At 45.3% G+C, this 27,420-nt stretch overlaps 2 protein-coding genes across 2 annotated transcripts in view; one reads left to right on the top strand and one right to left on the bottom strand.

The window, feature by feature from the left end:
- Positions 1-1,695: 1,695 nt before the first annotated feature.
- On the bottom strand, positions 1,696-11,336 carry Zar1l (zygote arrest 1 like). The gene is made up of 4 exons (XM_036172295.1): positions 10,453-11,336; positions 9,817-9,909; positions 5,740-5,814; positions 1,696-1,827 (listed from the first exon to the last, which is right to left on the bottom strand). Exons 1-4 carry the CDS (start codon positions 11,029-11,031, stop codon positions 1,696-1,698), a joined length of 879 nt encoding a protein of 292 aa, XP_036028188.1. The 5' UTR covers positions 11,032-11,336.
- A 4,355-nt stretch (positions 11,337-15,691) lies between these two features.
- Positions 15,692-27,420, top strand: part of Brca2 (BRCA2 DNA repair associated) — a 42,318-nt gene continuing 30,589 nt past the window's right edge. The window contains exons 1-9 of the mRNA XM_036171913.1: positions 15,692-15,762; positions 16,254-16,359; positions 20,777-21,004; positions 22,559-22,667; positions 23,418-23,467; positions 24,211-24,251; positions 24,435-24,546; positions 25,884-25,933; positions 26,980-27,094. Of these exons, the coding sequence (XP_036027806.1) occupies positions 16,293-16,359; positions 20,777-21,004; positions 22,559-22,667; positions 23,418-23,467; positions 24,211-24,251; positions 24,435-24,546; positions 25,884-25,933; positions 26,980-27,094 (772 nt within the window). The 5' untranslated portion in view covers positions 15,692-15,762; positions 16,254-16,292. The remainder of the gene's footprint in view (positions 15,763-16,253; positions 16,360-20,776; positions 21,005-22,558; positions 22,668-23,417; positions 23,468-24,210; positions 24,252-24,434; positions 24,547-25,883; positions 25,934-26,979; positions 27,095-27,420) is intronic.

Here is a 27,420-nt window from a genome sequence, read left to right as displayed (position 1 = left end):
TCCATAGCTACCACTCCTCCCACCCCCACCACAGACAGGGTTTCTCTGTGTAGTCCTGGCTGTCTTAGAACTCACTCTGTAGACCAGGCTGGCCTAGAACTCAGAGATCCACCTGCCTCTGCCTCCGGACTGCTGGGATTAAAGGTGTGCACCACCACCACCTGGCCATAGCTACCAATTTTGTCCAAGGTGTCATTCCGCACATGGGTCTGCTCACTTCCCAGCCAGTCTCCCAAGTTTTGCCTCACAATAGAGAGCTTTTCAAGTAAAACACCTCATGTCACCGTCCTGTTGAAATCCTTGCTTAGCCTCTTGTCACTTTGGTCTTCATCAGCCCTGTGCCCCACGGAGGCCCTGGAGTGTGGTGAGCACACCATCCCCTTAGGACCGCTGCTATGGCTGTTCCCTGGAACCAAAGGCACCCCCTCTCAGTGCCCCTCATCTTGAGGTCTCCTCTTTCATGTTGTCTCCTCCTAGTCACGCAAATGGGTTTCTCTGTCTTGGTCCTACGTTTCCTGCACCATGTACTGCCATCCTCATTCAAGAGAAAACATAAACACAGGGATTACAATCAGGGAGTAAGTCCTGGTCAGCCCAACTTCAAACCCCAGCTCTGCTCCATGACCTCTCTGCCTCCAGCTCTTCCCCTAGGAGATGTCAGTGATACCCTGTCTCCAAGACAGAGGGAGGAGGAGGAGGGAGAAAGTCAAACGGCAAATCCCAGCAGTAGATTGAGTCAGAGGCCGCCCAGGGCAAAAGGAGGCCTTGTCTTAAAAAATAAACAAATAAATAAATAAATAAAAGCCGGGCGGTGGTGGCACACGCCTGTAGTCCCAGAACTCGGAAGGCAGAGCCAGGAGGATCTCTGTGAGTTCGAGGCCAGCCTGGGCTACCAAGCGAGTTCTAGGAAAGGTACAAAGCTACACAGAGAAAACCCTGTCTCAAAAAAACAAACAAACGAAGAGCTGCAGTAAGGTACAACAATGTCTAGTATATGCTGGGTGTTGCTAGAATTATGTACTGTGGGAAGTGAGGACCTTGTCCCTATTGCTGCGTTCCTGTTGACTGCAATCCTGAGCTCAACAAAGTTGCTCACATATTTATTCCCAGCACTACGTTGGCAGAGGCAGGCAGACTATGAGGTTGGGGCCAGCCAGAAACCCTGTCCCAAAAATATGTTGGTCACTTTCAAAAATCTTAGTTGTTTGGTTTGGTATTGGAAATGGGGTTTCTGTGTGTGGCCATAGCTGTCCTGCAACTCACTCTTGTAGACCAGGATGGTCTTGAACTCAGAGATCCACCTGCCTCTACCTCCTCTCCTTCTTCCTTTTTTTGAGACAGGGTATCACTATGTAGACAGACTGGCCTTTGAATTCAGAAATCCACCTGCCTCTGCCTCCCAAGGGCTGAGATTAAAGGTGTGAGCCACCCACACCTGGCTTTTTCTCCTCCTTTTTCCTGTTAATACCTACCATTTCCTGTATGATAGTGCTGTTTCTACCCAGGAATCACCCATTAATGTGTTTCTCATGGTCTAGATCACATGCATTTATTTTATTCTATTCACATTGTACAACTGTTTCCAACCTACCACAAATACAAAAGCTTACACCGTTCTCCTTTGTCCAGTCAGAGCCAACTTGTGCAGAGGACCACACCACTGCCAAGTCTGTAAACCAGACACCACATCTGCTGTCACAGGATGTAAACATTGCTACAGGAGAATCTCTTGTCTTTGCAGCGACCGCAAAGCTCCTGGCGATGTGGCCTCCTGATATCAATGTGTCTTTTCTTCTGAGGACAGGAACAACAGGATTTTGAGCAGGTCTTTGGGAGGCAAAGTTAGGACAATAAATGATCAATCAGTGTTCTAAGTGTAGCCCCCCCAAATGAAAATATTCCTTTCTTCCCCCTTCAGCCCATAGCTGTGTCTTCCTCCGAGTCCTGCAGGAAGCCTAGTCCACCTCCCTTCAAATGCCACTGGAGTGATCACGGAAGCCATTCAAGAGAACATCGCCATGCCAACCCAGACAAGAGTCAGATATGGTGAAGGGGGTTTCTTAGAGTGTCTGTGTGTAGTTTTGTTTCTGTAACCAGTGGGGATGACAGGCCGTGTGCAGGGATCATTTAATTAAAAGACAGGCCAGGTGGTGGTGGCGCACGCCTGTAATCCCAGCACTCGGGAGGCAGAGGCAGGTGGATCTCTGTGAGTTTGAGGCCAGCCTGGTCTACAGAGCTAGCCCAGGACAGGCTCCAAAAGCTACAGAGAAACCCTGTCTTGAAAAAACAAAAACAAAAACAAAAACAAAACAAAACAAAACAAAAGATAGAAGAGCTGTAGTCTCAACCAGGGATCACACTGGTTTACTCCCTAGGGGATGTGCTGACAAAGACTGGTCACAGTTCGAACCCTTGTTACAACTAGTAAGAAAGGACCTTCTGAAGAAGCTAAGGTCACCTCTGATGAGCACACGTTATATATAAGATCCATGTGTATTTAGTCATTGGGTCTTACATTATTCATTTAGTGGGTGGGTGGGTGGGGTGTGGTATGACTTGAGTGTGGAGGTCAGGGAACTAGGTTCTTCCCCTTCTGTCACTGTGGGTTCTTGGAGTCAGGTCAGGCTTGACAGGGAGCTCCTTTGCCTGCTGACCCATCTTGCTGGTCCAGGAAGCTAAAGTCTTTTCTCCCTGGATAAGTAACGTTCTCACTGATAGCCTCACCCTTCGGTCAAGAGCCAATCTTATAGAGCCTGGCACACTGTCCTGGCACACCTTCCTAGTCAGTGTCAACCTTCGATGCACACCAGTGTCAACCTTCGATGCACACCGCCTCACAGAACAAGGTTCACCTCCCGAAGATGGTGGAGAGTTAGCACTTGCATTTTCCAAACAGGAGTTTCAGTTCAGTTTACTGAACACCAGACAACAGCCATATCCTCCCTTCTCTAGAGAAGGGGCGTCCTCCCTTACAAATTAATCTCTAGACAGGGTTAGGCTTGGCTGGCACTGTTCCAATACCTCAGGTAGATTCATTCACTGAGTTATCCCCCTTCTTTATGAAAGAAAAAGCCACACCAGACGGATCTCTGAAGAGTTGGAAGCCAGCTTGGTCTACATAGTGAGTTCCAGGACAACCAGGGCAACATAGAGGGACCCCGCCCCTATCCACCCGCCCACCCCCCAAAAAAGAATTGTTATGCATCTAATATTTAAATTGTTAAAATATGTTTATTTTACGTGTATGTGCATGTGCCTGTGTGAGTTTACATGTACCACATGTGCACAGGAGCATGTGGAGGCCAGAAGCATCAGACCCCTGGGAACTGGAGTTTCGGATGGTTGTGAGCTGCTCAATATGACTGCTAGGAACTGGACCTTGGTCCTCTGCAAGAACAGTAAGCATTCGTAACCACAGGTCAACCTCCTGCCCTTCATACCCAACTTGTTAAGCCCATTGTCTTCTCATAGGGCCAAACCTTCTGAACTGGTTTGCAGCATTACCAGCCTCTATGCCATCAAGTAAAGGTGAGCTGAAGTCTTTTACTTCTCCGTGTAATTGTATTTGTTTATTTATTTATTTGTTTGTTTGTTTAATGTTTTAAAATGCCCTTCACAGCCAGGCATTGGTGGCACACACCTTTTTTTTTTTTTTTAGTTTTATTTATTTATTATGCATACAGTGTTCTACCTGCATCCCTGCAGGCCAGAAGAGGGCACCAGATTTCATTACAGATGGTTGTGAACCATCATATGGCTGCTGGGAACTGAACTCAGGACCTTTGGAAGAACAGCCAGTGCTCTTAACCTCTGAGCCATCTCTCCAGCCCCCTCCATGTAATTTTAACTTATCATATGGCAGAGGAAAAAGTTCACTTCAATCAATGTGTCCTGGTCCAACACACACGCATCAATATCAGCAACTTTTATCCATCTTCCTACTCTAAGATCCAAAGGGGAGGGGGATTCAATATTTTCAATTACAGATTGTTGATGATCCTTGTTTTCATGGATTTCTTGTAACCACTCTGTCACCAGGTCATTTCATTTTCCAAAATTTGAAAACTTTTGATGTGGTAACCTGCTCCCACCCATACAACCCTACACACACACACACACACACACACACTGTATGACCACTGCTGCCATGGGTATGATCTACCCACCTCCAGGCCCAGGAGTCAACCAAAAAAGGACATTGTAAGTGAAGGAGTCTGCTCTTGGGATGAGGGTCTAGCTCAGTGGCAGAGTGCCTGCCCAGCTTGCACCAAGGCCTTGGATTCTCTCCCCTCACAGTATGCTCTCCCCTCACAGTAACCTTTAAAAGAAAGATTTACAGGGTTGGGGATTTAGCTCAGTGGTAGAGCGCTTGCCTAGCAAGCAAAGGCCCTGGGTTTGGTCCTCAGCTCCGGAAAAAAAAAAAAGAAAGATTTACTTAATTTTATGTATGTGTATGTGTGTGAATCTGTGTGTGCGTATATACACATATGCCTGTGGGTGCCCATAGAGGCAAAAAGAGGGCAGAGGATCTGGATTTGCAGGCAGCTCTAAGGACCCAATGTGGGTATTGGGAACCAAACTCCAGTCCTCTGGAAAAGCAGCAAGTGCTTTTAACCACTGAACCTTCTCTCCACCCCACAAAAAACTTCCTGACTACAATAATCATTCATGTTGAACTAAGACAGTTCTCCTTTCTACAGTTTCAGATTCTGCACAATCCCACACCCAAACTCAAAAAAAAAAAAAAAAGTCAAAATCTCATCTAACCCAGAGCCTTTCCAAACATTGAAGACACCATCAAGTTCAATCAAGATTTAACCTATAAATCTGACTTCTGGCAGCCTATCAAACCTTACTTGAACTAAGCAATGAGGCTTGCAGAATAGGAACAACACCTTCACCAAGGTTAAGCCATGACAATAAAAACATGCAAAACACCCCAGCATTTGCGTGGTTAACCGTCAAAAGTTAGATGTTCTAAAGACACTCTCCATAAACACACAGAGACAGCTTTCTGGTTTTGATTTGGCTATTCAGACAGAGCGTCAAGAAGCCCAGACTAGGGGTTGGGGATTTAGCTCAGTGGTAGAGCAATTGCCTAGCAATCACAAGGCCCTGGGTTCAATCCTCAGCTAAAAAAAAGAAGGAGGAGGAGGAGGAGGAGGAGGAGGAGGAGGAGAAAAAGAAGAAGCAGCAGCCCAGACTAGCCAGGAGGTGGTGGAGCACGCCTTTAACCCCAGCACTTGGGAGGCAGAGGCAGGCAGATCTCTGTGAGTTCGAGGCCAGCCTGGGCTACGGAGTGAGTTCTAGGAAAGGTGCAAAGCTACACAGAGAAACCCTGTCTCAAAAAAAAAACAAAACAAAACAAAACAAAACAACAAAAAACAAAAAAACAAAAAAACAAAAAAGGAAGAAGCAGCCCAGCCTAGCCTTGAACTCTCGAATCTGCTGTGTTAGCCTCCCAGTGTCATGAGTGTAGCCACAACGGCTCACACCTGGCTGACACAAGGAAACTTACAATAGTGGATCTTCTTCTTCCTCTTTTTTCAAAAAAAAAAAAAAAAAAAAGGAATTTATGCTTTTATTCCTTTTCCTAGAATACTCTAAGCTTTGGCATACACAGAAGCTCTAGTATCCCCATGCCAAGAACCAGTCTGTAAGATCCAAACGCTTTGTGATGGAGGCTTCGTGCAGACAAATGGGAACATGGCAGACAATCAAAGCATTCTGAGAGCTTACCTGACACTGGATTGCTTCTACTCGGTAAGGATTGAATTTCTTTTGGCACTTGCAACAGAGTTGTTTGAAATAAACCTAAAGAGAAATTGGCTTTTTAATACAAGCTGATATGTGCATTCATTTCCTAGGTTCCCAGTTGCTGCGAGTTTTTTTTAAATACAATTTGCTTATTGTTTATTTTTTGCTTAAAATTTTGTGTATGAGTGTTTGTATGTACACTGAGTGTGTGCAGTACCCACAGAGGTCAAAAGAGGGCGCAAGTTCCCGTAGAACTGGAGTTACAGGTGGTTGTTATTGGCCATATGGGTGTTGGGAAGCCACCTGGGGTTAGCTCTACCAGCAGTGATGGCTCTTAACTGCTGTACAACCTCAGCAGCCTAGCCCCCAGTTCTTTTGATACAATGTGTTCCTTCACTTTGGTATTTGCTTATCTTGTATGTAACCTCTATACCCCCCCATCCCCACCCCACTCCCACCCCCGGTATATGTCTATGTACCATGTACATGCATTGCCCAGAGGAGGCCAGAAGGGGGCATTGGATCCCTTGGGACTGGAGCTACAGATGGCTGTGAGTCACCATGTGGGTGCTGGGACTCAAACCCGGTCCAATGAGCCGATCCGCCAGCCCCACACTTTGAGGTTTGAAGCTCTGTGAGTTCCATCAGTTATTTTCCATTTTCCTCACTTGTAAAATTGAGAGAGCATTACTTTTTCTATAGTTCTTATGACTATTCAGCAACACACAAAGAGCCACAGTAGGTACTCCATAGGAAGTAGCTGTTACTAGTTTTGTTCAGCATGCAGGCTAATTCCGCCTTTTGTCCCAGTCATTTTGTCCTGAAAAGTCTAATTTCCCACTTGGATCTAGTTCCTTATGGCTACCTATCAGCATCGTCTACTTTCTCTTTCTCGGCTTCGCTCACTGTCTCCTGGACATTTTCTCCCTGGCTTACTTAGCAATGTCTCAGTTTCCTTTTTTATTGAGAAAGGGTCTCCACTATGTAGCCCTGGCTGGCCCAAAATTGCTATGTAGACTGAGCTAGCTTCAAACTTGCAGAGATGAACTTTCCTCTGCCTCTAAATGCTGCCATGCCTGGTCTTTCTGTTACTTTAAGATTTATTTATTATGTATAGAGCATGTATGACTGCAGGTCAGAAGAGGGCACCAGATTTTATTAGAGATGGTTGTGAGCCACCGTGTGGTTGCTGGGAATTGAACTCAGGACCTTTGGAAGAGCAGTCAGTGCTCTTAACCTCTGAGCCACCTCTCCAGTCCCTTTCTGTTACTTTAAAGCGGTGGTTCTCAGTCTTCCTAATGCTGCAACCCTTTGCTACAGTTCATGTTGTGGTGACCCCTAACAACACATTTTTGTTGTTGTTGTTTTTGAGACGTGGTTTCTCTGTGTAGCTTTGGAGCCTAACCTGGAACTTATTCTATAAACCAGGCTGGCCTCGAACTCACAGAGATCCGCCTGCCTCAGCCTCCAAAGTGCTGGGATTAAAGGCGTGTGCCACCAACCGCCCAGCCATAAAAATATTCTCATTGCTATGTCATAACTGTAGTTTTTACTACTGTTATGACTCGTAATGTAAATATTTGTGTTTTCTGGAGGTCTTAGGTAACCCACGAAGCAGTCATTTGACATCCAAAGGGTCTCGACCCACAGGTTGAGAACCACTGCTTTAGTCTTATTTGGGCATCAGGGTATGGTCTGTTAGATAGGCTAATGCCCCACTTCTGGGTCATTTCTGCACTGCTTCCAAGCCATGGGTACCATCGAACCTATCACCACACTGTACTCCAATCGGAATACACTTATTTGTTGTTTCAAGTTTGAAAGTTTGAGAAAGGAGTTTTATTATAGAGCCCCCCCCCCCCCGCCCCTGTACAGCAAGAGGGGCTTGCCCGTGTTTTGTGAGACAGAATCTAACGTGGCCCAGACTGGCCTTTAACTTGAGATCTGCCTGCCTCTACTTCCCAAGTGCTGGGGTTGCAGGAGGCCTGTGCCACCACACAGGGTTTCTCTGTGTAGCTTTGGTACTTTACCTGGAACTCACTCTGTACCCCAGGCTGGCCTCGAACTCACAGAGATTAGCCTGGCTCTACCTCCCAAGTGCTGGGATTAAAGGCGTGCACCACTACACCCAGCTCCAGAATGTACTTCTTGAAGTGAGTTCTCTAACCTGCTCTTTGTACCCCAGTACTTTAGGAGGATCTGAATTCAGCCCACAGTTTTCCTTTTGGCAAGAAAGGGATGGGAAGTTAACTTGGTTTTAAATTCTAAGCAGCCGGGCAGTGGTGGCGCATGCCTTTAATCCCAGCACTTGGGAGGCAGAGCCAGGCTAATCTCTGTGAGTTCAAGACCAGCCTGGGCTACAAAGCAAGTTCCAGGAAAGGTGCAAAGCTATACAGAGAAACCCTGTCTGGGGGGGGGGGGATTCTAACCAGGTGTGAAGACACACACCCATAATCCCTGCAGCAGGAGGCTGAAACAGGAGAATCAGAAGTTCAAGACCAACCTGTGCTATCTGAGGCCCTGCCTCAAAAGGTAACAAGCAATTTGAATAAAACAGAGTGAAAGACCCTGCTGCCCTCAGGCTGGCTCTCCTCTTGTCCAGGGGCTGAGGGGTGGCTGCCCAGAGCATAGACCAAGCCCCACACTGTAAAGAGCTGGCTGTCTTGCTGCCACTGGCACAGGTGTGGAGGATACACTTTTCAGGCTTTGTTGAGTCTAGCTGGTAGTCAAGAACAAAAATTACACTTCAAGAAAAGTAGCAGGGCACAGTGTCCCAGCACTCACAAGGTGGGGCAGGAGTCTGAGAGTTTGAGGCCAGCCTGGGCTACATAGGAAATTCCAGGACAGCTATACATAGAGACACTGTCAAAAAATGAACAAAAGCTCAAGATCATCCTCACTAGTTATACAGCAAGTCTGAGACCAACCTGGGCTTCATGAGACCCTAACTCAAGGAAGACAAAATAAAGGCAGATGGCTAGGTTGGCAAAGGACTAATAAAAAATGTCTACATTGTAAGTAGTTAATAGACACCAATATAAAAATGGCCTGATAATGGATTTAAAAGACATTATCAGCAGTTTTTAGCAAGAAGTTTAATGTCTTGACAGAAAATGCCAGATTTGACATCTGCAGAGATGATGAAACTCTTAAAAATAACCTTACACTATCTTGGCACAGTGGCACACACCCTTAATGCCAGCACTTGGGAGGGAGAAACCTCTGTGGGTTCCAGGCCAGCTAGGGCTACATAATGAGACTCGGTCTCAATCAATCAATCAATAAGTCAATAAATAAATAAAAAGTGACCAAAAGACACTGTTAGTTCAAAGTAACTTATACTTTTAATTTATAATTTATACTTATACAGGAAGTGAAAAATGCAAAGAACTTCATTGATAAACAATGCTAAGAATAGCTAAGTGGGATGGGCAGAAGAAATGGGGAGCTCCCCAGAGTATATGAGGACACCCAAATTTACCCATGACAAGAAATATGTAAGCAGGAAATTAAGTTTATAACAGTATTTAAGGCACAGTCCTCTAGAGAATCACATTATAGACCTGTGTGACTAGGTCCAATCGAAAACAGGATTTTTAGACTATTTACTAGACACTGGAGAGGATTTTTGTCTTTTGTTTTGAGATGGGGGTCTCACTATGTAGTTCTGGCTGTCCTGGAACTCACTCTGTAGCCCAGGCTGGCCTCAAACTCACAGATCTGCCTGCCTGTCTCCCAAGTGCTGGGATTAAAGGTGTGCTACCACACCCAGCTTGTTTGTTTTTGAGATGTGTGTGAAGGTCTGTTTATGTAGCCTAAGCTGGTCTCGAACCTGATCCTTCCCCTCCCAAGTGCTGCAGTTACGGGCTTATGTGTTACCTCTCCTGGTAGTACATTTACTTATTTAATCATTGGCATTCACACTAAGTAGGAATGTTAGTATAAAATTCATCATTGCTGCTTGTCACAAGGATGCCAAGGCGAAAGACGGGAAACCCAGTTCTCCCACTAACACCTGCCCCTTCCAGGCCTCAGTGCCCCTCCCCGCCACTTGCTTACTTTATTGGTACCAGAGATGCACCACACGTAAGCACTCTCCCATCTGGTCTTACAATCTTTACAGTGAAAATAGCCGTATTTTGGTTCCAAAAACTGAAAATAAAGAGAAATGGGAATCTATTACTAATGGGGTGGGGTGGGGAGGGGTGGGGTCTAGATCCTCATTTCCTAACTGATAGCCTAAATGAAACAACTGACTTCCTGGGCCTCGCTCTCAGCTACCCTGTATGCAGCTCTGTTCATTTAGCTTCTGGGCTTGCTCAAGGATAACGTTTTCAGTCCATGTCTCACACCACCAACATCTCCCAACATAAAAATCCAGGTTCACCTTCCGCAGCACGCTTGAAGCTCACTGTCCCCCATCATCACGGGCAGAAGTGACAAGATTTCTAAGAGAGGATCCACACCTTATCTTACCCAAACTTGAAAAACATCCAGACCATGGAGATAAAGTACATGCTTCCCGAACTCCACCTTCCTCACCAAAGATAAGGTAGAAATGAGGCAGTTAGCACTTACTGCTCTGGAAATGAAGTGGGGGAGGATATGGTGCTGGGAAGGGCTTAAGTAGAGAGAAGCCACAGCCCTGCTGGGAGCTGGGCTTCCCCGGTGGCCTGTGACTGTGTTTCCACATACCAGCTTGCTTTTCCTGTCCCGAGGGCTGGGGGTATCTTCCTCCTCGACTTCCTTCAGCTGTAAGAGGCTCTCCTGCTTGTCACCGTCTGGCTTTGATGTATGTGGACTGGCCTCTGCACATCCCGTAAGCTCTTGGCTTTCTCTGTGTTCCTCATCCTTGGGTAGCCGGATCAAGGCTCTCCTCCAGTAAGCTTCTGCGGGCTTCCTGAGGCTGGTTCTGTCCCAGAGGGAGCTGCTGTATAGGGTCTGAGGCCCCAGTGAGCACTGCACCGACTTGTCCACCCGAAGGCTCACCTGTACAGCCACGTCTTTAGTGTTGGCCTTGCATAGCCGTAGACTCAGGTTGGGGTTCATCTGGGTGAGAATGGCCTGAAGCTGAGCCCTCTTGTAAGGGTACATGCAGGACTCAGAGGCATTTGCTGGTACTGTAGGCCCTGGCCTGGCTAGGAAAACAGGAGGACCCACGTTTTGCCTCCAGTCTTGCTGTTTACAGTGACTCCAGAGGCCAGGGTGGCTCAAAGGCAGTGTGCTCCCATAGCCTTGCTGGAAGCTGTAAGGAACTTGGACAAAGCGCTCCATTGGGGTAGTTTCCTGCCGGAGTCTGTGCTCCTGTTCTGCTCCCCACCCCCTACCTGTCTCTTCCTCCTTGTAGATCTGGTTCGGGTTCACCCAGGTTTCTTCATTTATTCCAGAGTGAGAGCTGCCCCCTTAGCTCCCTAATTGAAGGAGGGAGCTAGCCATGTGACTCCTAATTGTTTTCCTACCTTTTCAATTTGCAGTTCTCAGCTCTTTTTCCTCAAGGCTGTTTTTCATCTGTCTTCTCCAGCAGGAGCTGTAATTAATTATTTCATTCATGGATTCTCTTGGTGACTATTTTGTTCATCTGGTATTGGTAGGTGGGAATGTAAATTAGTATAGGGATTATGGAAAACAACACAGGACTTCCTCAGGAATTAAAAACAGGAGTGCAGGAGAGTCAGCTCAGTGGCTAAGAGTGCAGAGTGCTCTTGTCAACTTCAATTCCCAACACCCACACTGGGGGGCTCACAAACACCTGCAACTCTAGCTCCACAGGACCTGACACCCTCTTTGGACTGTAACCAGCATTCACATACATATACACAGATATATACACATAATTTAAAAAATATATAGCTGGGCGGTGGTGGCGCACGCCTTTAGTCCCAGCACTCGGGAGGCAGAGCCAGGCGGATCTCTGTGAGTTCGAGGCCAGCCTGGTCTCCAAAGCGACTTCCAGGACAGGTGCAAAGCTACACAGAGAAAACAAAAACAAAAAGAAGCAAATCTTTAAAAGAAGTTAGAAATACAGATGACCTACCAATCCCACTATTTGTATGCAGACTCAAAGAAAGTGAAATCCAGAAGTTAAGAGATTCTGTGCTCCATGTTCATCCAAGAATCAAACTATGGAAACCACCTAAGTATCAGGTGACAGTTAAGTAAAGAAATGGTCATATCTGGGAATTTCATTTAGTCATTAAACAAAAAAGAGAAAGCAGGTGTGGTGCTACAGATCTTGTAATCTCAGAACCTGAAAGGCTGAGGCAGGAGACTCACAAGTTTGAGACCAGCCTGGCTGTACATCCAGACCATTTTGCTTCCTTGCTTTTGTTCTGGATGAACCTGAAGGACATTATGTTAAGTATAATAAGCTAGACAGAAAAAAATTTATTATGTGATCTCATATATAAAATCTAAGGAACTCAAATACATAATCACCAGTGCGGGCTGGGGGTGGGTGGGTGGGGGTGGGGTTATTGGTCAAAAGGCATGAAGGTGCAATTAAGTGCGATGAATGAGTCTAGAACTCTCAAGCACAGTATGAGGACTACAGTTAACAACTGTGGATGTAAAAACACAGCTCTCACCTCAAAACAAACAAGAGTCAGTTTATTTGGGAGGCAAATTTGAGTCATCATGGCCCAGAAACACAGATTTAGGTTACCCCAAATTCTATGTTCCAATGTGGAGGCAGTTCCATGAAGTATCTATAGTTACAGAACAAAGAAAGTCATAAATTAAGGCATTTTTAAAAATACATTGATGGGGATGGAGAGATGGCTCAACCATTAAAGGCTAGGCTCACAACCAAAACAAACAAACAAACAAATAAAAACCACCAAAAACTAAACAAAACCAAACCATTGTTAACAGAGAGATGGGTTACAGACAGGGAGAGATCTCAGCTTCAGGCCTTAGGTGCTATCTGATACCATTCTTGGACCTTTAGTTGGTACAGTTTTGTTAATACATTCCAATGTTTTTTTTTTTCCATCTGTTCACTAGGATATTAGGTCCCACACCACAGAAGTGGGCAAAGAATACATTCTTGTGAACTAAAGACAGCATGAGATAAATTTAATTAGGTTCTGGACCTGCAACATTCCAAACTCTCCACAGTCAATGAGTTTTAATCAACATTGTAGACACAGTCTTTTCCTAGAGATTCCCATTCACACAATACTGTACTACATCAGAGATTTGCTAAGAGAATAGATTTAGTACTCTCTATCATACACCTATACATAGAAGGTAACTATGTGAAGGAGACTATGCTATGTGACTTGTATTCATTATTCACAATGTATATGAGCATGGAGATGGGGTGCACATTATACACATTTTTATGAAAATGATAACTTAGAAACAATTAGTGAATTGAACCCTATAATGTTTGGTAGTAAACAAGCTGAGCAACTGAACTCAAAGATATAGAGTATATTAGAGTAGATGCAGTGGTTGTAAGGTTCCTTGTACCAAGAACAAGGGACATAGTTATAGGCTGGTGAGGGTCAGGAGTGTGTGATAATGAAACTACTTTCAGAAAGTGAAATGTATTACTGTTTCTCACTGTTCCAACTACTGCATCTTAGTGAGACACCTCTCTCCTCAGCTTCCCCAGGGAAGAAAGCACTTCTTCTTTTTTAAGTGTATTTTGTTTTGAGACAGAGTTTCTCTATGTAGCCCTGGCCAGCCTGGAATTCTCTCTATAGACCAGGCTGGCCTTGAGCTCAGAGATTCGCCTGCCTCTGCCTCAGGTGTGCACCACCACCACCTGGCTCTAAGTAGGAATTTATTATTTTCATGTATTTTATGTATGAGAGCTTTGTCTGCATGTACACCTCCACTCCAGAAGAGGGCATCAGATCCCATTATAGATGGTTGTGAGTCACCATGTGAGTGCTGGGAACTGAACTCAGGACCTCTGGAGAAGCAGCCAGTGCCTTTAACTGCTCTGCTCTCTCTCCAGCCCTAATTCTTTTTTTGTTTTTGTTTTTGTTTTTGTTGAGACAGGGTTTCTCTGTAGCTTTGGAGCCTGTCCTGGACTAGCTCTGTAGCCCAGGCTGGCCTCGAACTCAGAGATCCACCTGCCTCTGCCTTCTGAGTGCTGGGATTATAGGCGTGTGCCATCACTGCCCAGCCCTATTCTCCCCCCACTCCCCCCAAACAGGGTTTCTCTGTGTAGCTTTGTGCCTTTCCTGGAACTCACTTGGTAGCCCAGGCTGGCCCTAATTCTTATTTATAGGGTCAATGCAGATTTCACAAGGTAAGTATATGAAGTCAAACGGATTCAAATTCACACTTGGGACTATTACCGGGCTAGTTAACTGAGTTTTTACCCATTGGACAATACTAAACACTTTATAGTATTGTAAGAAACATTCAGTAAGTAGTAGTTTAATATTAGATAATACCATTCACACCTCTTTTTTGCTAACTAGACCTATATGAAAAGTTTTAGGTTTTTTGTTTGTTTGTTTTTACATTAGTGAGGCTTCCTTCTACAACTGAGGATTACTGATTACCAGACAAAAAGGATACCAATGAACCAAGCAGACTTTTCCAGTAGTCTTTCTGGCAGTGCTGAGTCTCTAACCCAGGGCCTTGCAAAATCTCTACCCTTGAGGCATGTTCCCCGACCCCACGTCATTCTTTTTCTAATCTAAGGCCTTTTACTGCTTACGTGTGTTCTGGAAGCAGCAAGGCCCCTAAGATCTCACTTGCTGAATCCAACTGAAGGCTTTCTAAGGTTCACACATTAAACCCAAAGTAAGCCATGAGGCTCACAGCTAGTCACCCTGTAAACTCGGGGATGAGGTTATGTTTCAGCCTTCTAGCTTGGTTTCCCAAAGTCTCACAAAACATGGTGATTGTATCCTGAAACTGTATAAGATACTACCTATGAAAGGAGTACTAATATTTCAGGACTGTTATCCATCCTGGGGGCGGCGGGCACAACAACTTGTGTCCCAAGTCAGGTCCTACCACCCGCCCTCTATAAGCCAAGTTAAAAGTGGAAAGCAGAGAGCGGAGTGACCAGGAAGAGGGGCAAAGAGATCCAGTGAACCCCTCCAAAGTCCATCTTTAGAGTCCTGAAATGATATTAAAGTGTAAATAGAATGCCAAGGTCTCTAAGCAGACCCGGAAGATAAAGCCAACTAGAAACAAAATTTCAATGTATAAGAGACGGGTATCGACTTAGGACAACCCCAAACCAAGTACTCAGCACAAAGGAGATTTATTTGCCCCAGAGGGACAAAAGGTAGGGAGTAAGAGACAAAGACAGGAGATAGAGGGCGAGGAAGAAGTGGAGAGGGGTATTTGTCCCGGAGACAAAGGATTGCCTCTGGATAGAGAGGAGACAGACGTGACCCATAGGCAAACGGCAGTTTATAAGGGTAAAAGGGAAAACCCCGTGTTAGGATGAAATGTTTGATTTTGATCGAGCATGTTAAATTAGGGCAGCCGAAGGGGCTTCTGATAGCTGGACCTCGGTCGTCAGTCTCAGGAGGAGGAAGTGGCCGAATAAGGGACTAGACCTTGGTGGCCAGCTTTAGGGGTGTGATCTAACGGTTTTTAGCAAGGGCAGGGCTTGCCAGGGCCACATGTTTGCCATGCCAGAGATGGCCAGAGTCCCTTCACAACCTACACGGAGAAGGAAAGAAGAAACCACGGGAGACCCGCCCACAACGAGACCAACATGAGCTCGCGGGTAGAAAAGGTGCCGGGGACTCGGAGTGGCTGCGGATGGGCGAGTGTTCTGAGGGGAAGGTCGGTCGGTGCTCGGACCCTCTGTCGCGACCGCTGATCCAGGAAGGCCCCGAGACGGCCGCCGAGAGCGGCAGACCGAGCCGGGCCTCCCACTTCCGGGCGGCGCTGGCGCTGCGTCCCCGCGTCGCCGGGTCATGACGTCACGCCCAGAGAGCGGCGGGCTTTTCGCGCGAGCCTGTGAAGGGAGCCCGCGCAGCGTCCGTCAGCGACTGCGGCGGAGCGGGTCGGCGGGGCCAGGTACAGGTGGGCGCTCGCTCCGGGGTCGCAGGGGCCGTGGGGACACGCCTGACATCCCGGGGGCGCCGCTCGACTCCTCCAGGGCCGCCGCGCACCCCACCCCGGCCCGGTTCCGCCCAGCTCCTTGCAGCCGGCGGGCGTCCCTCCCACGGGGGTCTGGCACGCCCCAGGAGCCCGCCGCAGCGCTCGGTCGGTAGTTGGTGATTACCTAACGTGTCTGTGTCAGCTCAGCTCCGTCACTAAGTAACGTGATTAGTTTTAAATAACATTAAAGACTCCTGCTACTGACCCGCACCATAGCCACTTTCTGGTGCATGTGGTTGATGTCTAGTAGCCACTTGGTTTTAAAGCACAAATCTAAACTGTCCCCATCCTCATGGTAAGTTCTGTTCTTGTCCCGAAAGATGGGCCTAAGGTAGTGTGGTTGGACAAACTTAGCCTGTCACCGAGAGAGCAACCCCGTGAAGTGTATTTTACTTTCTCTTTTGCAGACCTCTTTACCAAGCATCGGCGAATATACTGTAGAGAAAATGCCCATTGAATACAAAAGGAGACCAACTTTTTTTGAAATTTTTCAGGCGCGATGCAGCACAGCAGGTATTGACGAGTTTTTATAAAACTTGGTAAATTAAGTAACATTGAGAAAATGTTTCCAGTGAAGTCAAGGTGGGTGCTTGCTTTAAAAAAAAGAAAAATTGAAACAAAAATAGCACTTGGGAGGCAAAGGCAGGCGGAGCTCTGTGAGTTTGAGGCCATTCTAGTCTACATAGCAAGATAAAGGACAGCCAGGGCTACATAGAAAGACCCTGTCTCAAAAAAACAAACAAATACTTCAGCGAGGTGTGATGGGTCACATTTGTAATCCCAGGGAACTTGATGTAGAAGACTGAGCCGGGGATTAAATACGAGTTCAGAACCAGCTTGGGCTACATAGGGAATTCTAGGATGACCTGAGCTACAGAGCTCAGACCTAATGTTTTTTAGTGGGGGATGAGAGTGACACTGGGGTGTACCTCAGGTGGGACAGTCCTTGCTTTCTGGGTCTCTGGCTTTGTTCTTCAGCATCACTTAAACCAGGCCTTAGCAGATGCCTGTAGTCTCACCACTTGGAGGGTAGAGGCCGGAGGATCTGAAGTCCAAGGTTGTCCTCAACCACGTGGCCAGTAAGGGACACGTGAGACTCTTTCTGAATTGAACAGTAAAACAACTCAGGACTTGAAAGTTTTCTTTGTTCCGTAAACAGTTTGCGGAGTCATAGATCTAGTTAATGTAGTCCTTTACTGGTCAGCCAGGTGGTGTAGAATACCTACATAGATGGGAGATTAACACTGTGACTTCCCATGGAAAGAATTGTTTTCAAAGTGCTACCAGCAAGTCAGAAGCATTGACGATGCTACTGATGAACAGTTGTCAGACCCTTCTTTTAAGATTTTTTTTTTTTTTTTTTTTTTTGGTTTTTCGAGACAGGGTTTCTCTGTGTAGCTTTGCACTTTTTCTGGGACTCACTTGGTAGCCCAGGCTGGCCTCGAACTCACAAAGATCCACCTGCCTCTGCCTCCCGAGTGCTGGGATTACAGGCGTGCGCCACCAACGCCCGGCTAAGATTTATTTTTTATTATTTTAAACCATATGTCTGTGTGTGTCTGTGTCTGTGTGTCAGTATATGCTCCTGTGTACAGGTGCCTGCAGAGGCCAGAAGAGGGCATCAGATGCCCTGGAGCTGGTGTTACAGGTGGTTGTGAGCTTCTTGATGTGGGTACTAGAGAGTGAATTTGGGTCCTCTGCAAGAGCAGTAAACAACCACTGAGCCATCTCTCCAGCCCCATTTGTCCTGTTTGAAAGACATCATCTTGCTAGGTAACTGTGGCTGATTTAAAATTTACTGTGTAGATCAGGCTGGTTTCAAACTTGTAGTGATCATCCTGCATATTGGGATTGCCGCGTGAGCAGCCACACCTGGCTCTGAATTAGATAGTGTAAGTTAAGTACTGACAGAGTGCTTGAAAAAGAAAATCACATCCATTAATATTGCAACTGATCTGATCCAATGAATCTTTTGAAAGAAATCTTTTGGGAAGAAATCAGCCACTGTGAGGCCCTAGAAATGGTTGATTTCATTTTGAAAACTCACATGTCATCATTAGCAGCAAACTTTTCTTTGCTATGATGAGCTCACTGCATTCTTGAGAAAACGACTACCAAACTCTTCAGATCGGAACACTTGGTTGGCCTGGCCGTCCTTCCAAGGAAAAGATGGCCTTTCTGAAAAGTGAACGAGTTCTGCTCACAGCTCATCACAAGTGCTTTTCTGTTATACTTCCATCTGCAGAAATGCTGTATGCCTGTTGTTTCTCAGGAAATTTTGGAAGGGTGTGCTAAAGAATTAAGCTTGGTCCCATCAGTGGGTAAAGGTGTGTGCTACATCTACCTGATGTAGTACATGAAGGTAGAAGGACAGAAGCAGCTCTGCGTGCACACACACACCTACACACCTACCTGTTAGCACATGCACACCCACATACATCATATAAACAGAGGAACAAGATTTAAACATAAGCTTCATGTGGTTCATTTTTACTTTATCAGTGAATCCCTGGCATTATCCCCCTTGGGTTGGTAGGAAAGCTCACTAGTTGGATCCACTGCCTTCCGTCACAGAGATGCACCGGTTGTTTACACACCTTATCCTTGTTCTGCTGATGCAGGTGTTGACACTGAGAAAGGCAGGGACACCATGGTCTAGTTGTGAACATGCATTGAACCTATTGAGTCTCCTGAAACATGAGACACTGCTGTGGAGGGTGGGCGGGCCGTGTAAGAACCTCCTTCATACTTGAAAGTCTTTCTTCAGCCCATGTTCATAAAGAGATCTATCATGCTTACAGAGTCTTCAAAATCATTGGTTTTTAACCTATGGAGTACATGCTTACTGTGAATAAAGAGATTTGTCATACTAACAGTCTTCAAAATAATTTTTTTTAACCTATGGAGTACATGCTTACTATGGATAGTTTTTTTTTTTTTTCCTGAATTGATGATTATTGTTAAGAAAGTAAAAAAAGATAATATAGCTAAATTCTATCTCCTTGTAATTTTTTTGTAATTAATGTTTCACTGTACTTTCAAAAGAGTAGATTAATGATCAAGTTATCCACAGTCATAATTCTTGTTTTCTTTTTCTTTTTTGTTTTCTGTATTTGGTATGATATAGATTATGGAGTCGTGTGTCCCTCCCCTCCCCCCTTGCTCTTTGAGACAGGGTTTCTCTGTGTAGTCCTGGCTGTTCTGGAACTTGCTCAGTAGACCAAGCTGGCCTTGAGCTCAGAGATTTGTCTGCCTCTGCCTCCTGAGTGCTGGGACTAAAGTCATGGACTACTATGCCCAGTTTCCTCTTCTTTTTTTAAGATAGGTTCCTGGGGCTGGAGAGATGGCTCAGCAGTTAAGAGCACTGGCTGCTCTTCCAGAGGTCCTGAGTTCAATTCCCAGTACCCACTTGGCAGCTCACTACTGTCTGTAACTCTAGTCCCAGGGTACCCAACACTATCAAACAGACATACGTTCAGGCCAAACACCAATATGCATAAATAAAATTTTTTTTAAAAGATAGCGCCCCCTTTCTCTGTTAGTTTTTTTTTTTTTTTTTAAAGAAGATTTATTTATTATGTACACAGAAGAGGGCGCCATATCTCACTACAGATGGTTATGAGCCACCATGTGGTTGCTGGGAATTGAACTCAGGACCTCTGGAAGATCAGTCGGTGCTCTTAACCTCTGAGCCATCTCTCTAGCCCCTCTGTTAGTTTTTAAGATAGAATTTCACTATGTAGGCAAGCTAGCCTGGAACTCATGACACTCCTGCTGTAGCCTCCTAAATGCTAGAATTACAAGTGTATGATACCATACCCAGCTGAGAAATGGTTTTTATGTAGCTAACCTCAAACTTAAGCTCTTCCTGTCTCAATCCCCAAGTGAGAGGATTACAGGTGTACGCCACCATGCCCAGCTGATCAAAATTTCAAGTTCTTTTTTTTAGGGTTTGTGTGTGTGTGTGTGTGTGTGTGTGTGTGTGTGTGAGTGAGAGAGAGAGAGAGAGAGAGAGAGAGAGAGAGAGAGATTTATTATGTATACAGTGTTCTGTCTGCATGTATGCTTGCAGACCAGTAGAGGCACGAGATCTTATTGTAGATGGTTTTGAGCCGACATGTGGTTGCTGGGACTTGAACTCAAAACTTCTGCAAGAACAGCCAGTGCTCTTAACCTCTGAGCCACCTCACCAGCCCCTTGTTTTGCTTTGTTTTGTTTTTTATGTCTTTAAACTTATTTTGTGGTGGAGACAGACTGATGGGGCTGTCAGAGGACAGCTTGCAAGATCCAGTTCTCTGCTCCCACCATGTGGGTTCTACTCATGAGCTGAGGTCCTCAGGCTTGGCAGCAAGCACCTTTACCTGCTGCGCTGCCTTGCTGACATGAAGGTCTCAGTATGTAGCCTGGGCTGTTTTCAAGCTTGTAGTCCTCCTGCCTCAGACCTGCTGGGAGCTAGAATAACGTGTGAGTACAACTATGTTCTCTCCTTTATCCTTTACTGTGATCTTTGCACCTCTTTGGCTTTTTGTTTGTTTGTTTGTTTTTTGAGACAGGGTTTCTCTGTGTAGCTTTGTGCCTTTCCTCAAACTTGCTCTGGAGACCAGGCTGGCCTCGAACTCACAGAGATCCGCCTGGCTCTGCCTCCCGAGTGCTGGGATTAAAGGCGTGCGCCACCACCGCCCGGCTCCTCTTTGGCATTTTTAATCGATTTTGCGTGTATGTGTGCATGTGTGTGTTTGTGCACACATGTCCCACGACACAGGGTGAGAAAACAACTTCTGAGTGTGGGTTCGACCCTGTCTTAGGCGGTCAGGCACAGCATGAGTGGAACCAGCTTCACCAGCCTTATTCTTTCCTATGATCTTCATTGCTCGTGAGTTTCTCTGTGTCATTGATTAAAACTAAGATAAGATTTTTGCCTTCCTTGCAGATTTAGGACCAATAAGCCTCAATTGGTTTGAAGAACTTTCTTCAGAAGCCCCACCATATAATTTTGAACCTCCAGAAGAATATGAATATAAGCCCCACAATTATGAACCACAGCTGTTTAAAACACCACAGAGGAAGACTTCTTACCATCAGTTGGCTTCAACTCCAATAATATTCAAAGAACAAGGTCAAACCCTACCACTAGACCAGTCGCCTTTCAAACAATTAGGTAACTATAGCCAGATGTGGTGGAACACACCTTTAATCCCAGCACTTGGAAGAGAATCAGGTGGATCTCTGAGTTCGAGACCAGCCTGGTTTATGTACAAAGTTTATGACAGCCAGAGCTACATGATAGAGAGACCCTGTCTCAAAATGGAAAAAAAAATTAGTTAATTATAGATTAAACTTGGGCCAGTCATGCAGTGTGATGGAGGGATGGTAAGCTAGGACTTAAGGCAAAGTTGTGTGTAAAGTCACAGCTCTGTGATAAACTTGAGTTTTGTTGTGCTAATCAATCTTTCTCGTCTCTTTCCTGACTGAAGAATGGAGGTGGTGGAAATAATATATGATGGGTTTGGATTCATTGAAAGAATTTCAATATTTAATCAATGTTTTTTTTTCTCATATGATTAATATGCTAAGTGTTAGTAAATATACTAAGATTTTTCTGAATTATGACTTTGATATTCAAAAAAGCCTGTGACTTGTTGATGTTGACTAAGCTATATTTCTGCAAGCTATAATAGGATGGAGCTTTCTTCAGGTCAATTTCTTCTGAGAATTTTAATTTGACAGCGGTTTCTCTGACCTAGGTGCCAGGTGTTTGTAAACACTTATTTAGTAAGGTTGTACATTTATCCAGTCTCTGGACTATTTATTGCCTACTTGACATAAGTGTGCACTTTGCTTTGCTTTATAGTACTACTTCATGATATGCTCAGGGAGCATGTCAGGTGTTGTTGTAATTGCTATGGATGTAGTAAAAGGATGGAATTTCTACCTCGAGAAGCTCACAGAGCAAGCTCCAAGACAGCCAGGGCTGTAAGCCCAAAAGGAGGGAGGGGACAGAGGCGGACAAACAGACATCTTGTACATAGTTCTGCAGGTTTAGCAGCATGTTTTCAGAGTAGTCAGATGGTTGGATATAACCAAAAGTGGAATGTAAGGACCAGCATCTTATCAGCCACATCAAATGAGGCCATCAGGAGAGCGGGAGAGTTTGGCAATGTACGTGTTTATCATTTGATAATTTGTTTTTATTTTATGTGCATTGGTATTTTGCCTGCATGTATGTCTGTGTAAGGGAGTCGGGTCCCCTGGAACTGGAGTTACAGACAGGTGTGAGCTGTCATGTGGGTGCTGGGAACTGAACCTGGGTCCTCTGGAGGAGCAGCCAGTGCTCTTAACCACTGAGCCATCTCTCCAGCCCTAGCCCCACATGTTTATCATTGAAAAGCCCTAGTTTCAATCTCCAGCACCAAAGGGAAGGAAGGAGGAGGGGAAGTTGCAGTCATGAAAGCCTTGTATTCCCCCTTTTATTCAGGAATCTGAAATGGAATGATGGAAGTTTCTCACAGGATGATACAGTCAGATAGGCCTTGGTTGGTTTCCATTCAGTGTCTCCCTTTATTTTTACCTTCCATGGTGCCATGGCATAGGGTGCACATCATCTCTTGAGATGCATTTCTGTAGGAGGTGTCAGCTCCTTGTACATTCTTTTTTTGTTCTTAAGTTCAAAATCCAGTGTCTACACCCTCACTGGATTATTTTATTATTCCAGGGAAGATGGTTGCAAGTAGTAAACATACAAATCACCACAGAACGAAGGCCAAAGTGGAACCCATGGTTGATGTTGCCAGTCCACCTCTGAGGTCTTGTCTCAGTGAAAGGTATGATGACTCTGGGATATACTTTATAAATACTTAGAGAGGTACATGTTGTATTTGTTTGTTTGCAAGGCCTGGTCTCACACTTCAGTCCAGGCTGGCTTTGCATTCAAAATTTTTCAGCCTTAGCCTCCCACGAGGCTGGGGATTCTGTTGTGAACCATTATGCTCAACTCTTATTAAAATGTGTTTAAACAAAATGTTTTCGTGCATGTGATTTTTTTTTTTGTTTTGTTTTGTTTTTTAAGATTTATTTATTATGTATACAGTGTTCTGCCTGCATGTGTCCCTGCAGGCCAGAAGAGGGCACCAGATCTCATTACAGATGGTTGTGGTTGCTGGGAATTGAACTCAGGACCTTTGGAAGAGCAGTCGGTACTCTTAGCCTCTCTCTCTGAGCCATCTCTCCAGCCTCTCATGCATGTGTTTATTTCACAGAAATAAGCTGTTATCCAGATCACTTTGGCTGCGTAACTCCTGGAGGAGCTTCTGTTTTTAAATAATGCGTAATAAATTCCTCAACTGGGTAGTTTTTATGGCAGAAACATTTACTTTGAGCCAGGCCTGGTAACCCACTCCTAAAATCCTAGCACTAGGGAGACAGAGGCAGCTGGGTCACAGTGTAAGGCCAGCCTGGGCTACATAACAAGCCCTTGTCTCCAAAACCCTGAACCACTGAGATTCACCACAGAATGACCTCTCTGTGACTGCTGCTGTCCTTTTAACCTGCGGCCGTTGTCTCGTTTCGTCCAGCCCTCTTCCTCTGCGATGCGCACAGGTTGTGCCACCAAGAGAAAAGCCAGGTAGGAGCACAGCAGAGGCTCTCGTTTTCATTGTCTGCTTTTAAGTTGTCTGTGTGAGTGTCTTGCCAGTGTGTATGTATGTACACCACATACATGCCTGGTGTCCAGAGGCCAGAAGTGTGTTGTTGTCCGCCACCTAGCTCCCAAATAAATCACACACGGAGGCTTATTCTTAATTATAAATGCCCAGCGTTAGCTTGGCTTATTTCTTGCCAGCTTTCCTTAACTTTAAATTATCCCGTCTACCTTTAGCCTCTGGGCTTTTCCTGTTCTCTGACTTCCGTAAATCTTACTTTTACTCTGTGGCTTGCTGTGTAGCTGGGTGGCTGGCCCCTGGAGTCCTCCTTCTCTGGCTGCTACTTCTTTTCTTCTCCCAGAGTTCTCCCTCTATATATCCTCTCTGTCTGCCAGCCCCGCTCATCCTTTCTCCTGCCTCTCTGTTGGCTGTTCAGCTCTGTATTAGACCATCAAGGGTTTTAGACAGGCACAGTAACGCAGCTTCACAGAGTTCAACAAATGCAACATAAACAAAAGTAACACACCTTAAAATATTCTACTACAGAGGTGAGCATTAGACCCCTGGAACTGCAGTTATCGGTGACTGTGAGCCACCGATTGTGGGTGCTGGGAACTCAGGTCCTCTGCAGGAGCAGCCAGTGTCCTTCAGTGCTTCCGCCCCTGGTTTCTGTAGATTATAGAAATGTTAATACAAATCTAACAACTTCCTATTTTTTCACCTGCAGTACTGCGTGGAAGTTTGTTTTCTACACCAAAAATTGAGGAGGTAAATGTTCTGCTTGGATTACTCATAGTACGTAAGTTGAGAATGTGATAGTTAACTTTAACTTGAAAGTTGCATATCTGCACTTAACATACTGTCTTACAGAGGCATTAAGTGATAAGTAAAATGTGAATGAAAAAAAAATCATCAGTGTTGTGTGAATTAAACTGTTGTCTTTCTTTGTAGGCTCAGACCCCGAAACCTATTTCTGAAAGTCTTGGAGTTGAGGTGGATCCTGATATGTCTTGGTCAAGTTCGTTAGCAACACCACCAACCCTTAGTTCCACTGTGCTCATAGGTAATGGAGCAGATGTGTACTGTACAGGAAGAGGGCGCTGAGGCTAAGTTGTCATCGCTGGAGGGCTGGAGAGACGGCTCAGTGGTTAAGAGCATTTGCTGTCTTGCAGAGGACCCTGGTTCTCAGCTCCCATGTGGTGGCCCACAACCGTCCATAAGAATTCCAATTCCAAGCCAGGCAGGTGGTGGTGGTGCACACCTTTAATCCTAGCATTTGGGAGGCAGATCTCTGAATTCAAGGCCAACGTAGTCTACAGGGCGAGTTCCAGGATTGCCAGTGCTACATAGAGAAACCCTGTCTCAGAAAAAAACAACTCTAGCTCCAAGGGATCTGATGTCCTCTGGCTTCCACAGACTCCTGTCTGCTTGCGGTGCAGGAACACACATGCAGACAAAGCACCCATGTACGTGAAATAAAATCAAAGGTTATAAAGTAAGTATCGTGAAAGATAGCTCAGACGTTACCGTGGGCTGATGTGTCTGTAGTTCAGAATAATTTTCTTCTGCTTTGTCTGCTTTGCCGACAGAGTCCTAGTGTATTTTAGCTTTGCGCCATCTCTGTGATTATTTGGTGGGCACATTTAATCACAGTGTGTAGTCGTGTTATGTAGATGTGCTCATTCACAAGACACTGGCGCCCCTCCACTTAGGAGTTACACTCACACCGTAACTCTTGAGTGTCTGTGAAGAAGCACATGTGCTGGTGCCCCAGCACTGGTGTGCAGTCAGGGTGATTTTCAGGATCAGTTCTCTTCTACCATACAGGTTCCAGGGATCGAGCTTAGGGAACAAGCAGGCCTGGCAGCAAGTGCCTTCACCCTCTGAGCCATCTTGCCAGCCTTCAGCTGGGGCTTGGGTGATTCTAGGCAAATAACATTTCATTTTGATCCCTTTAGCCGGAAGTGATTCGACTTTCCTTTGTTGCTTATGTGAAATAATAAAGTAAAAAGGCTGAAAGCTAAGAAGTAATTCACATTAATTATGCCTTTAGGCTATATCATTGTCTATAGAGGGTAAAGTTTCCCAGGGCAGCCTTGAACTCACAGCCTTACAGGTCTTTCATCTGCCATTGTAGAGAATATTACCATAAAGCATGTATCTCTTACCAAAACCACCATTTTTACCACTTTACACATGGTAACATTCAGAAGCAGTATGGCAGGTCAGTCCAGGCTGGCCTTTCTCATTGTTGGCTTTGTTCACTTTATTTTGTTTCAGATGTGCTACTTACCAAAGAGTGCGTGTGGGCAGGGTTGTTTCCAGAAGAAGGAAGTCTGCCTGTTAATTGTGGTGTACAATATGTAGTACAGTACAGCTAAATTGAATTTCTCTTGACAGCCCGAGATGAGGAAGCGCGAGGAATTGGTTTTCCTGAAGACTCTCCTGCTGTAAGTCAGGGCCAGCCTGGTGATACTCATGACATTCCTCACTCAGAGTACCTGTGCTTGTTTCTTTTTTTAATGCTTTAAGGTGTGTGTGTGTGTGTGTGTGTGTGTGTGTACACATATAGCCAGGGCTACACAGAGAAACCTTGTCTCAAAAAATTTTTTTTTCTTTTTTTTAATTCTCTGAGGTGGCCATACATGTATATATTTTGATCAAATTCACCTTCTCTTCCTCCTCCAATGCCCCCATGATTCTACCCAGCATGACCCACTCCCAACTTCATGTATTCTTTTTCTTTCCTTTTAAAATGATGCCCTGAATCCAGTTAGTGCCCCTGGATGCACATGGGTATGGGAGCACGCAGTGGAGGATGAGCAGCCTACCAGGGGCCATACCCTCCACCTGCTAGCCATCAGCTACCAACAGCTCCTCAGCTGTGTTTGTTGTTGTTTTGGTTTGGGTTTGTTTTCATTTCTGTCTTTGGCTTTTTTGAGATGGCTTTTTGCTCTGCAGCCCTGGCTAGCCTGAAACTGGTTATATAAATCATTCCGGCCTCAAACTTGTACCTCCTGCCTCTGCTTCCCCAGTGCTAGGATTATATGTGTGTGTCACTATGCCCCAGCTGTCCTGTGTTTTGGTTTTTTATTTGTTTTGTTTTGTTTTTTGTTATTTTGTCTTTTTTTTTTTCAGAGCTGAGGACCGAACCCAGGGCCTTGTGCTTGCTAGGCAAGCACTCTTCCACTGAGCTAAATCCCCAACCCCCTGTGATTTTTAAAACTACAATTTATAATTTTCCTAAGCTTTTGGGAATGTTTTTGTTTGTTTGTTTGTTTGTTTGGTTTTTTAGCTGAGGATCGAACCCAGGGCCTTGTGCTAGATAGGCAAACGCTCTACCACTGAGCTAAATCCCCAACCCAGGGAATGTTTTTAAACCTGATCTTATAGGTAATTTCTTCCTACAAAATTTTTCTGTCTTTCTGTTTGGTGACATACACATATAAGTGCAATGAAAGAGTTATACTAATTAATGATTTTGAAAATAATTCAGCAGGTTTTGAAAAGCTACTTTTCCAACCACAATGAAAGTCTGCAAAGGAATGATAGATCAGTTTCCTCCGTGGCTGACAGCAAAAACAAAACCCAGGGGGAAGCTTTCAGTCACAGTAAGTATTTCTGTCCAGTCGAGCTACTGCCCCTCATGGATGCCATTGTTCTTTTCTTGGGGCCGTCCGACAAAGGCTACGGAAGACAGACACGAGCTTGGTAGATTGTATTCCTAGCTGGAGTGATGCAGAGTGATTGGCTGCTTCTGAGATGATGGTTCTCAGGGTACTCAATTGAAGAGCGAGCGCTCTCAAAGGTGACCCTTCGTTGTGCAGATCTGGCAAACGATGTATGAGAGATTGGAGTCTGAGTGAAGACTGTCAGAGGCACGCTGGGATCGGGTTTCAGGAGAAGAGGGACTTACTGGAAAAAGAGCTGGCATTCA

The sequence above is a fragment of the Onychomys torridus genome, chromosome 22 (genome assembly GCF_903995425.1).
Source record: "Onychomys torridus chromosome 22, mOncTor1.1, whole genome shotgun sequence".
Classification (NCBI taxonomy): domain Eukaryota; kingdom Metazoa; phylum Chordata; class Mammalia; order Rodentia; family Cricetidae; genus Onychomys; species Onychomys torridus.
The sequence above is the reverse complement of the archived record's forward strand: the minus strand, read 5'-3'. Positions and strand labels throughout refer to the sequence as shown.